The sequence below is a fragment of the Mytilus californianus genome, unplaced genomic scaffold, assembly GCF_021869535.1.
Source record: "Mytilus californianus isolate M0D057914Y unplaced genomic scaffold, xbMytCali1.0.p SCAF_1, whole genome shotgun sequence".
Taxonomy (NCBI): Eukaryota; Metazoa; Mollusca; class Bivalvia; order Mytilida; family Mytilidae; genus Mytilus; species Mytilus californianus.
In genome coordinates, this window is record NW_026262581.1 from 12,759,896 (window position 1) to 12,773,219 (window position 13,324).

Consider the following 13,324-nt stretch of genomic DNA (forward strand, 5'->3'; position numbering starts at 1 on the left):
TCATGTTCATATTTATTGATTTCAAAATTACATATTAATGCATTTCAAAGTGTTATACTAAAATAAATTATTTAATCAAATTTGTCTGTGCCCCTAAATATTGAGTACTGTATTGTATCAGCTGTCTAATATTATTTTCCCTTAAGCTATAACAAACCGCATACCATAGTCACTATCTCCGAAAAAAAAATCATCTCTGAACTAATCGCATGATATTATTGTACTAATGTCGCAAAAATTTTTCAAAAAATATTTTTATATCTGTAGCTTCGGGTCTCTGAGTTTGATCTTTTGCCCAGCAAGCTTTTATCAAATTTTGCCAGTTTTCGTCTGGTTTATATTTCAGTGATAATGATGGTCGCAGTCCTTCGTCCACTACCGCCTTTTCCAGGGAGGTATACAGTTGTTGTTGTATATGGTCTGCTGCGTCGATGCCATACCACATCTCCCACAGCATTATTCCGAGTGCATAAATATCGGCTCTTCTGTCATAAATTCCTTTCGGAACAAGTACTTCCGGTGCCATATACACAGGTGAACCTAGAATTGATCCACCAATATGATCTTCCCTCTTTGTTAACCCTACATCTGTAAGTTTGACTACGTCATGTCCATCTTTTCTCACCGTCTGCAAGGAAAAAAAGTAAAGTAAAGTCAGTAAATGCATATTTGATTGTATTGACAATTTGATACAAAGTATACATTAATAACTTTTATATACGATAATCCCGGGCTTGTATTTTCTATCATGATTTTCTTGATAACAGGTTGCTTCTCACAAGGAAGCTATTAAACCATGAGTTCCAAGTGGTGAAATTGAAATCGTCCCTTCGTAACTTTTACGGACGCCATCACGAGTTGGTTGACCGTTATGGAATATCCGTTTCACAGATGACCACGGATATGTTCCAATTGTCGTAACTACAATCCTTTTCCCTTTTCCTCGAATGTGACCTATCGAATTAGACTTATCACCGGGTTTGTACTTACATGAGCAACACGACGGGTGTCACACGTGGAGCAGGATCTGCTTACCTTTCTGGAGCACCTGAGATCACCCCCAGTATTTGGTGTGGTTCGTATTGCTCAGTCATTAGTTTTCTATGTTTTGTTTTGTGTAGTGTTGTTTGTTTGTCTTTTTCTTTTTATCCATGGCGTTGTCAGTTTATTTTCGACTTGTGAGTTTGAATGTCCCTTTGGTATCCTTCGCCTCTCTTTTAGAATATCTATGTTCCATATTTTGAAAAATGTGTAATACTAATTTTCCACTATTTACTTCACTTAACATTATTTACTAGCCGGAAAATTCACAACAGGTGATAGTGTTACATTTTGGTAAATCTTGATACTATTTGGCGATTGTTGTATCAGTCACAACATTGCCACCACTTATAGGAAAATAAGAAGACCCCACGGAAAAAGGCGAATAAACAAATCCCTTGAGTCAAAGAATTGAGAGCCACCATTACAATGACGAAACAACTAACATGAGACCACAAAACATTGCACAGAAAAATAAATATTGTCCAGCATGACCTCAACTAAAACTGGGGATAAAATCAGATACTCTGAATGATTATTGGTTCTTGCTTCACTAGCGCATATAATCGAAAAAATAAATTACATCATTTGAGTAGCTTTTTTGAGAGAAATCATCCCCCCTCAAACTCATTCAAAGAAATTCTGATTGGAAACACATACTTTGGAAAATTGTTGCAATATTTTATAAAGATATATTTTTAAAGCGCGGTTAGAATTATGCTGTAAAAATGAATAAGTTAACAAGTTAAATTTGATAAATACAATCAAAAGTCAAAAGTGTTTTATTTATTCAGTGAAAAGAATATCATCTATATAGGGGGACGTAAAAGTGTGCTAACATTTTTCAATTCTTACTGTAAAAAAAACTCAAGATTGCCTTATGCAATTAAACTACCTAGTCAACTGAAAGAAGGAAAACCTTGAATTTGCAAAATTACTTCCTTTGTAACTGAATATTTACTATCAAAACTTTCAGTGAAATCATATAATTACCCAAGAACAGATTTCTTAGTAGACAGTTTAACTCCATATACAGACAATCAATAAAAATATGAATGTAGTAGTAGTTATAAGCATCAACTTCTAATAAACACTGTACATATGTTTTAATGATATTATTAAGCATTACGAACGCACACATAAAAAAGATCGATAATGAACTGTGCTTCGTTTAGATTGCTCTTATATTAAAATTGTCAGTATTTTATAGATTTTAATAAATTTACCAAAATGTTTTCTAATTTCATATCACGATGAACCATTTTCTTCTTGTGGAGAAACTCCAATCCTCCACATATCTGGACAGCATATCTTGCAAGCTCTTCCATTTGCTCTATCTGTACAGAGTATATTTCAACTTTACCAGGGTTTTCGTACTCTGAGCTAATGAATTTATTTTTCAGGGTGTCATCGCAGTATTCCATTATCATAATCCAGTGAACCATTCTCCTGGTTTTACCACTCTGTTGCAATGTGCATCCATGATATTGTATAATATTTGGATGCTGCAGTTCCCTGAAATAAAAATGTGTACATCTGTAACATTTTGTTCTTTTGTCAATCGCCGTTTCCCGCCTTTTCCGATTAAATGTATCATTCGGCATATCGTTCTCTAACACAATGTTGCTGAAATATTGGCCACGGGACTTTAAAACCCAATAAGCAATCAATCAAATTGAAACAAACAACAAAGTGGATAATATTTCAATTATTGTAGCGACGCTTCAGTTATCAAAAAGATTATTTTACTCGTCAGAAGCGCGATACTTCCTCTAATATACTTTAAAATTCCACTATATATGACTGAAATTGACAGCAAAAACATATTTACATTACAACAACACTGAACTGTATAGATGTGACAAATCAAACCAATATTATTTTGATATCGGCTAAGAAAAAAATACCTCAATGTTCTATCTTCTAATAAAATGTCCGATATAACCTTTTCCGACAATGGATCTTTGCAATACTTCAGTGCAACTTTTTCATTCTGGTTAGGTAGTTTAAGTTGACCTTTGAAAACGTCTGCAAAACTTCCACTTCCTAAAAGATCATCTCTGTCCCATTCAACGTCACTTAATCTGTAATCCATGTCCATGATGTAATATACATAAAACAAATCCAGTTCTCCTTGAATTGTGTGACCTGAGGAAATAAATTGTGGATACATCTTCCTCATCTTGTCGTCTGTATCTCTTACACTGTGTGTAATTTTTTCAAGAAGCTGACTATCTGCTTTGAGAAATTCTGGTATTTTCTTGGCAATTTCATCCACACCTTTTACCAATTTGCCCAGATAGTTTGAAATTTTGTCTTGTAATTCATTTCCCTGAAAAATTGACTCAATAAACATGACTGTTGCCTCTGCCATTTTCTTTGTATTATTATCTTTCTTGTAAGCTTTGAATATTTCTCTAAATTTTTTGTTACTGGCTATAACTGAACCAACAGCTCCTACCGCTCCTCCTAAGCCTCTTACGTCATCATCAACACCATCTCGCTTTGCTTTTCTCCATAGGGCTTTTACTGGTGCTTGCTTCTTCATTGATTTGTGGAGGTCGTTTATTATCTTTTTATCCTGTTCTCCGAGAAGAGTACCTTTTAATGAACGAAAATATGTTCTTGAATTCGTGATATATTCAATGAATAGAAAAAAAATTTTAATCAATTTAAATCATCTGTTGTATCAAATTGTAAAATGTTCTTTTTGCTAAATTTGAAATCTAAAAATTAAAATTAAAAAAAAATCTAAAATTTATGCAAATACGGTGAAAATAAATTCGTCTTTGCGTGTTTTCTAACATGCTTGTATGGTTATATGATAATTAAGAGTACATGTCAAATAAAACCATAAACACATATTCTGCAGTTAATGGGAACCCAAACATAATGGAGACACAAATCGGAGATCTATGATCTTTTATAGAAGTGAAGATCCCAATTTGCATATTTTTAACATCATTTGCTGTGGGTTTTTATTTAATCATACTGTTATCATCGTAAAATATAAAAACCAGACCTGTCCTTTTCACAAAAAGGAAAAATGTATTATCTGCCATTTTATAAAATGTCCGCTTACAGAAATTTTCAAATTAGTTAATTTTCAAAAATACAAATAATGATTATGAAAGAATTTACCTTCTATTGTTATGATTTGGTCCTCTAGTAGTTCACAATCTCGTTTAAATTTCTTTATCATCTTCTCTTTTAGTGAGTGGATAATTCGTTGTTCCTTTTCCCATCTATTTAACTCTACTGCAACTTTACTTGCAATTCTTTCGGCTGCTTCCTTTGCCAACTTCTTAGAATCATCAGGAGGTGGACATTCAACCTGGTTCCAGTCAGTCAATGTGCTGAGCATGTTCCGTGACCTTAACACGTCAGCTGTTGTTTTGTGCAAATCTGTTATCTCATACTGTAGTCCTTTTCTCAGATCATCAATTGTATGTCTTGATTTCGCCTCTAAGGCGTCCATATTACGTTTGATTCCGTCCATCTTTTTGGTCATTTCTTCTTTGTCTACAGCGTCTAATGTTTTAGATACTTTCAGTGAGTAATTAGCTCTTTTTAGAATCTGTGACAACCACCTATTATTGAAAATAAAATTTCATAATAATCACTATCAGTCTCGAGAAAGTTACGATAGAACAACTGGGTCGTAAGGATGGAGATCAGCACGTCCTCATTAATTGTATATGTGTTAGTTCATGGACACAGTCTTAAGTAACGAACTTAGTTGTAGAAGGGGATTTATATTTCGATCCTTTCTAAAATATAATCAAAACTTCTAGCTCGTTGACAACGTTAAGGTTTCTTGCAGTAATATAGTTACACGAATATATATCACAGTCTCACGAACTACGGGTGTATTTTCAATAGTTGGACTATAGCTTTTATCAAACTAATTGCAATTATCAAGTATATTGACGGTTGTAATGTTCAAACATGGTTGCCTCAATTCATTGATTTTACTGAATTACTTATCTTACACCTAAAAAACGACTATCATCTATTGCTGCTTAAGTTGGTAATGAAAACGCCATCCTAGATATGCGCCCGTTTTGCAGTGAAGTCTCGGATTTCAATTTTAACACTAGTAATTAAAAGAAAAAAGATTTACTGTGGAAGAATTCGGATTAATAGACTTATTTTTTCATAGGAATTGCTCTTCCGAGATCATTCTCAGTTTTTGATTGGGTTCGTGATGCTCAGTCTATAGTTTTCTATGTTGTGTTTCGTAGACTGTTGCTTGTATTTTCGTCGTTTTTGTTGTTTTGTTTGCAATGGCGTTGTCAGTTTGTATGTGACTTAGAATATCCCTTTTGTATATTCCGCCTTTCTTATATTGATAAAAGTTATAATTGTACTGTTGTTCAATCACTGTTACAGTGTTCATATTCATTTCATAGTGACTAACATGTTCTCGTCCTGAAATGTATGTTAGATTTTTCACTGGATGTTAAACATCAGTCAAATCAACCATCACAGATCAGGAACCTCTTCAGTAGTTGTAGTACGTCATATCTTAATGTTCTTCGTTATCTGGAGAGTTGGTGTTGATGGCTGATCATTATTGATTGTCTCTTTTAATTTTAATCAACTTTTAAAGACTCGGGACGAAATTGTTTTGACACCTGTCTATTGTTCAAGAATGTATGGTAATTTTTCCTTTGGCCTTCGAGTGAGTTAACTTCTGCTAATTTTAGAGGAGTGCATAAACTGAATGAAATTTTAGTTATTTCACTTTCCAATCCAAGTTTTACATTTGACATGTGTCATAGCCCATCAATGTTACAAATCATATATAGCCGTGCCTTACTAATTTACATTTTTAATTCACTCAAAGCTACGCTTTTCGTTAATTAAATAAGTTTATTCGTAAAACGCGTGCTATATATATATATATATATCTTGTATAGATATCGTTTGATTATTTTTGTTATTGGGTTGCTTTTTTATTAACGAGTAACCAACATCTCCTTTTATTCAATTGAAGATGTGAATATGTAGGATATACATGAATGAGACACATTACATGTCTCCTTAATTAGTTTGTGTATAGTTATTTTGTTTCTCCACTTTCTCATTTTGGCATGCTTTGTTATTGAATAATTTGTTTATACTTATAATTACCGATAATGCGAATTGAGCTGTTGACGTAAACTAGCTGGAAACAATCGCTGCAGTCCATTGGATATAAAATCTTCATGACCAGAATTTATGGTTCCGAATTCTATTGCACGTTTGGCCTAAATATAAGAAACACCATATTGATAACACCGACCAAAAACGAGTAAAGGACTACATTTTCTACAAGTACATATACACTGTAGAAACTGAATTTGAATTTTGAGCATCTGTAAACATTTTGTAGTATACCTTCTTTTTTTCCAACAATCCGCAATCAGGAAGTCGTTATCCAGAAGATTTAAGATTGAATGCATTGTAGAACTTAATATGATCGAGCTTCTGATCAAAATAGCCATACGGAAGTTCTGAAAATCAGACATACGGTGCGAGTAAACATTATCTATTTCAAGCCAAAATGTGTAATCTCTTCTTTTGATACAAGTTAAAACAAACTTCGTCAAAAAGTTTTATGTTCGACTGAAATAGTAAAACTTCTATCATTGGCAAGCTGTAATAGCAGTAACGATACCAATTGTACTGCACCAGGTGCGCATTTCGACAAAACAATGTCAAATCAGTGATGCTTGAGGCTGAAATACTTGAAAACCCAAATTTATAGCGTGTACATGTCAGAACTGCATGGATTTCATCTATCAATTTCTAAACCAAATATTAAATCAGCCCATTTAAAAAAGGAAAGAAAAATATACCAAAAATGTCTAATTTAGTGGGTACAGTTAAAATAAAACCCTTTGCCAACAAATACGTGACATCACGACAAAACATAAATTCGCATACACGAACTATAGCTAAACATCATTAAGCTCAAAACAACTGATATGACTGGTGTAACTATTCTTTTTAAATTAAACCCAAGAAAACCTTTGCAAAAACTTTATGTTCATTGGATAGTTATATATCACGTTAGTATCAGCATCAAATAGATGCATTGTTTATCTGAAAATCGATTAATTGGTTCAACTGAGAATTGAGTTGAACTTGAGGCGAAAGGACGAATGGACAGACTAATGCAGTATACCGCCACTCTAAAAGTGAATCTGTAATTAAAATTGTCGGAGAAAATCTTCATATTAAATACAAAAATCCTTAATAAGTTTTATAATTAAAGTTTACTATAAAAATTTTATGTTGACCTCAAATTTCTTGTATTGATATTAATTCTCTGAGATATTACCTCTGTGGTTGAAAAGTAATATATTTGCTCTTGTCGAAGTCCCTGAAATATTTGTTCCAATCGGTACACAATTCCCCGCTTTATTTCTTCCCTGTCCTTAGGTGGTACGACATCCCATTTATTGCAAATGAATAAAGTGGACGACGGACTGAAATCTTCTTCTGAAGAGTTGACTATATTTCTTAGAAAATCTTTCAACTAAAATATACAAAGTATTGATAATTACAAATTATGTCAGCACTACGGCAGATACAACAGGATATGTGTTGCGGGTTGCCATTCAAAACAATTGATTTTGCAATGCATCAGATTTTTTCTACCGTTCCTTTTGACATTTCAATACGATGGATTTTGCAAAATGTACGAAAGATTTTGATATGTTTAACCCATTGCATCTGCAGTACCGATAGTCGATAACAGGGTGAAAAGTATAATCGACAAATTTTCAGTTTTACAAAACTGTATAGCTGCTTCACATATCTTCAACGTTTCCTAGGGAAATGCTTTGCTTCCTTTAAGATTACACCATTTCTATAACTGGTGTCTAAGTTTGTAGGCTGTTTTTTTCTAATTTACCAGTAAGATATCATAAATTTGTCATGAATATTGTAACATCAAATGAGACTTATATTTAAAAATAACTTCCTTCTTAATTTATTAAGAGTTTGTCAGCATACATCAAGTCTCATTGTACTATTTTGTCAAACTGGCACTTGTACTATAGTCTTAGGCTAGAACTGTACTAAACTCTGATTTATTAATTTGATCAAGTTAACACAATTTATTCTTGAATACAATTGTCATTCTTTTTATTATTCTGATAATATACTGTTATAAACATATCTTTTGATACGGTTTTGTACTTTTCCTACTTATGTGGGTTTTTTTAAAACTATTACAGTTACTTTAGAGTAGATGGCTTTTCTTGTTCTGATCTTTAATCTATAGGTATACACTTTTAATGTACATGTTTTATTCCACTGATCGAAATTAATAAAGGGAAACATAAAGGTATAAGAAACAAGAAAAAATAAAACTAACCCCCGCAATATGTCAATTTACATGACTATTGTCCTAAGTAAAAAACTCTTAGTTTTTATCTGAAGTTTTTGTCATTTGGGAAACTTGGTTTTGATGACAGATTTTTGAAAGTTTCTCGTATATATTCACAAATTCTTTTAGACTCGATGCGTTTAGTGCTCGATATCTTGTGAAGACAGCTGTCTTTTGTTGAAGACCTTATGCTTACATGTAGATATCTTATTTTTTCTTTCTTTTGTGTATTTTTTTCATTAGCGCACACCCAATATCTCCTTTTATTCATTGAAGAAACCATGTGAATGTATAAAACCTGATAGGTACATTACAAATAAGTTTTATGGTTCAAAAATTTTAAATTTCATGCGTCCAAAGAGAGGTGAAATTCAATCAGAAACACTTCTAGGACATTAATGAGTTATCAACCATTTCTTACCCGTCCTCTCTGAACACCGCCTGCATTAGCAGTATTCACAACATAAATAAATCCACACGATTTTGAGAGGTACTTTTTAAGTGATTTGTGTATCTGGTTGTCACCGAATCCAGGAGTATCTATTATCACCAGACCTTCCTGGAAAAAACCCAGTAAATTGGAAATTTTGTATCATTACTTATTACAATATACTTGTACATTCAACATATTATACAGTAAAAAAAAATTGTAAACGGCATTATGAAATATTTCATCTGATCATCCATGACCTTTACAATAAACCCACATGTTCTCTTTTTCCTAAAACGGCAACGCTTTTAAACATTGCCATTTAAATTTAAATAATAAAATCCAATTGCGTAACAAGACTTAAATTGCTAATAAGAAAACAAATTACATAGCCGCATAAAGGCCGGTTCAATGCAAACATTTTAATATCATGTAGTCATAAATCACATCTAGTAATAAAATCATCGTAAAAGTGGGTTAATATACTCATATCTTTTGCAATCACAAGTCAATAAGAGAGTTTCTTTTTAGTAGAAAAGTCAGCTGCAACTTCAGGTTTACGCATCTTACAACTGTGGACAAGATATCCAGTAAAACCTATTTGTTAAATTGAAATTAGAAACCAAATCAATTGGCAGAAAATTTGAAGACATTATTTTTTTAAAGAGATACCTCTGAAATAAAGAAAATATACCTCGACTTGATCCTTGATACACTCAGCAAAAGTTAAAATTCGGCACAGTTGCCGTTTGATACGTTTGAAGTATCTCTCATAATTAATTGAAAAATTAAACTGTTATATAAGAAGCAAAACTTGAGTGAATAAAAGATTGAAAAAAAAACGTGTATCTTGATAAGCACGAAATTTTATTTGAAATAGTGTATATTTTTACAATTTCATATATCCCATTACAACATACCTCAATTATATCAGTCGGCCAATATATTTCAATTTTATCGTACGGATTGTCACCATAATCGTCTTCATATACTATTTCTCTTCTTAACCTTTCTTGTCCTTCCTTGGTACTTAGATCTATCTCTGATCTCTGTCCGCCATTAGACCCAAAGCAGATTGCCTTCTTTCGACCATCTTTGCTCTTCCGTATTTCACAGACTGTTTGTGTGCATTTAATACCACTTGTAGGAAGAATGTCGGCTTCCAGCAATAAGTTTATAAGACTACTTTTTCCTGATGTTGCCTCTCCTAGAAAAAGATGACTTAGAGCTCATTGTTGTGCAAAAATATATTGAGGTTTTGAAACTTTTAGTGATGCTCAAGCTGAAGAAATCAATATAACAATTACTTCAATGTATTATCATAACATGCATAAGAAAAAAAGAACATCATTTGATGCACATGCCTGGCGCATAATTCTCGTGTACTTCAAAAAAAAAAGGAAAATTCATCAAAGACCAAGCGCTTTCATTACTGATTACAACTCACAGCAAGACATGTAACCAAGGTCAAAAGCCCATGCGTCAACTAAAATGATACCTTTTGATATTATAATCGAAATCCACTTCATACGTTATCAAAGAAATGCTTGCAAGAGTAACCAATGAATTGCACTGATGGGGTTTTCACCACTTATTTCATTTTTGAATGAAGTTTAATATCAGAAAAATCTTAAAAAGAGACTCAATGTCCATGATGGACACTGGTTTTATTTTGTAAATAATATCTAGTAGCAAATTTGACTTGCAGTAATGCATGGCTATGCTTTTGTAGAAGCTGTACATATTGTTAGTTTAGTTGAAAATGTTGTACAATATGCCATTAATGTTCGTCGTCTGTATTCATGTATTACCGAACTATTCTGCTCGAAATGCATTGTGTCAGGGGCAAAGTGTTGTTTATTTAGCTTAATTTAAAACAAAAGAACATGCATTTATATTATTATATACCTGCAACAAGAATGTTACATTCAGGTGATGACAATTCGGATCGCTTCAAATGAGCAGTCTTTTCAATGTCTGGAAAGATATTATTCAAATCTTGTTGGAAGTTGACAGGTAGTTCTTTATAAAAGTTCACGACTTTGTCATACAGTTTCATTAATTTCTCTCTATTTCCTCTGTGATATTGCAATGCTTCTTGTAAAACTGTTCCTCCCTGAAAAGTTTTTAAAAATATGCATAAAAATAAGTAAGTTATATATATAATGTCCAACCTTTTTTAAGGAAATAATTGGTAACACAGTCTTCTTCGTGTGATTATTTTGTGCAATGGTAAAGATTATTGTTCATTCGATTATTTAATTTCAAATAGATGAGAGCTAATTTTAAAAGTGTAAATTGCGGAAATTAAAGTCAGCTTGTTCGTTTTACAATACATATACAATACAATAGCGAAAACATCACTCAATCTGCTATTTTACAGAAAATTTTGTTTTTGTTTAAAACCAATATGATTTGTTGAATGTGCAAACGGTTCAAAAATTTTCGAGATGATATTTACATCGAAGAACCTGCACGCAGCAAAATAAAACTACAAGTTGTGCAAATGCACCTGTTACATGATTCATTGTTGGTTGCTTAACGTCCAGTGGCAAATATTTCATGCATTTTTAGGACGACACATGTTACATGTGCAGTGGTTATTAATTTTTTTACAATAAGCTTCCGTGCTATAAGTTGCGGCGAAAAATTATTGTCCGTAATGTTCAGGCGATTCTCAGTGATACTTTTATACCAGATGTAGGTTGTGTAACGAGACAACCGTGCACTGACCTGTATACCTGTATCAAGTCACTAGAATTTTAGACCACTACTGACCAGTATACATGTACTAAGTCAGTAGAACAAAAAACAACTATTGTCCAGAATGCATGTACAATGCCAGTCGGACAACAGACAACAATATTTCTACAAGGTCAGTAGAACTAAAGCCATCTAACGATTAATATATCTGTATAAGTTCAGTATAACTAAAGACATCCACTGACCAATATGTATGTACAAGGTCAGTGGAACTAAAGTAATATCTGACCAGTATACTTGTACCAAGTCAGTAGAACTAAAGACAGCATGCATACATGCACAAGAATCAAACATGATGTAAAATATATGTTTTTTTTTCAGTGCATAATGAATTCTCAAGTTATCTTCTATGTTATACTCACACTTTGCTTATGTATGTATATAGAATGCATGAAAATAAAAATACGAATAGATAAAAAAAAAGATGAATACTAAAGTGCAAGGTCATGAAAAAAGTCAAAAACGAAAAGATCATTGGCAAAAAAGAGACAGCACGAAAAAATGAAGTGAATAGGAATTATATGTCCTTACTCTCATTATTTCACCTCTATCTAAATTACGGAATAAAATTGGTATACGTTTGGCTGAAATTTAGAAACGTCATATAGAAATCAATATCTCAAAGTATATAAGTAAAAAAAGTATTCATGCTTAATCAAATGAAGCATAGCTTAATTAAAATTCACACGTTGATGCTTCAGAATAATTTTCAATGATCAGCAGAGTGTCTGACTTAAATTTTAATTTATTAAGATCGATGAACTGTCACTTTTTGAGTACAATTAGTCTGGGACTTCCCCCAACAATTTGAATATAATTCTGAAATCTGCTACCTTTAAACACATTAGTAACGATAAAAAGGCGAAATAGTCTCAATGTTCCGAATGACTGATTCTTTAGAAAACGGTTAAAACATTGACTAGTATCGTGTTGCAGTGATTGTAATTTGTCATGTCATGTGAGTTATTCGCCTACAGAGATATAAAAAAAACATAGTGTGGATACATAATTTATCATTTTAAACCTATCACTATATAAATAGTCTTCTCGTTCCCATCAGTATAAATATACCGACAGAAGCAAGCATGATTCAAATATATTCTTATTTTTAAACACACCAAAAACAGACCGAATTATCGAAAAGTTTGCTAGAATTTAGGTTTCTATCTTAGGTGCATCACTGTCATATTCTTTTTATTGCATTTTCAAACCAATAAAAACAAACAATTTAACACACGCATTCATAAGACTAATGAATTTGTATACATAAAGGTCGAAATCAGTTAAAATAAAATCTTACCGTTTTTCTATCTTTGGGTGCAACAGCTCCATTTTCTTTATAAAATTTGACTAGTTCTGATACGAAAATATCTTTATTTGCAGTTTTTGGTGCTTTTATTCCCCACTGTTTAAAAAGTTTCATCATGGACGATATATCTTTCAGTTGTAAAATGTCTTCTACATTGTTGATTTGTATTTCTGCCATCTTGTCTTGTCCGTGGTCAGTAAATTCTTTCACGTGTGCTGTAATAAGAAAGTCTTGAGATTCTTTATAATTGCTCCATAATCCGATTCTGTGAAAATGGGTGAATTTTGGTCACAGTGGTTAAATCAAACTTCCTTATTGTAAAAAAAAATACAGAATTATTTATAAGAAGTGTAAAAACCTATGCGCAGTCGCTGTAAATATGAAATGGTATTTAAGTTGT

General features: G+C 32.3%; 1 protein-coding gene across 1 annotated transcript; it reads right to left on the reverse strand.

Annotated features, from left to right (window-relative positions):
* On the reverse strand, positions 1 to 13,242 carry LOC127704498 (uncharacterized). Its single transcript, XM_052208621.1, has 10 exons — positions 12,916 to 13,242; positions 10,761 to 10,968; positions 9,773 to 10,059; positions 8,844 to 8,981; positions 7,370 to 7,567; positions 6,178 to 6,293; positions 4,183 to 4,631; positions 2,949 to 3,642; positions 2,268 to 2,556; positions 1 to 628 (listed from the first exon to the last, which is right to left on the reverse strand). Exons 1-10 carry the CDS (start codon positions 13,099 to 13,101, stop codon positions 224 to 226), a joined length of 2,970 nt encoding a protein of 989 aa, XP_052064581.1. The 5' UTR covers positions 13,102 to 13,242; the 3' UTR covers positions 1 to 223.
* Between the last annotated feature and the right edge of the window lie 82 nt (positions 13,243 to 13,324).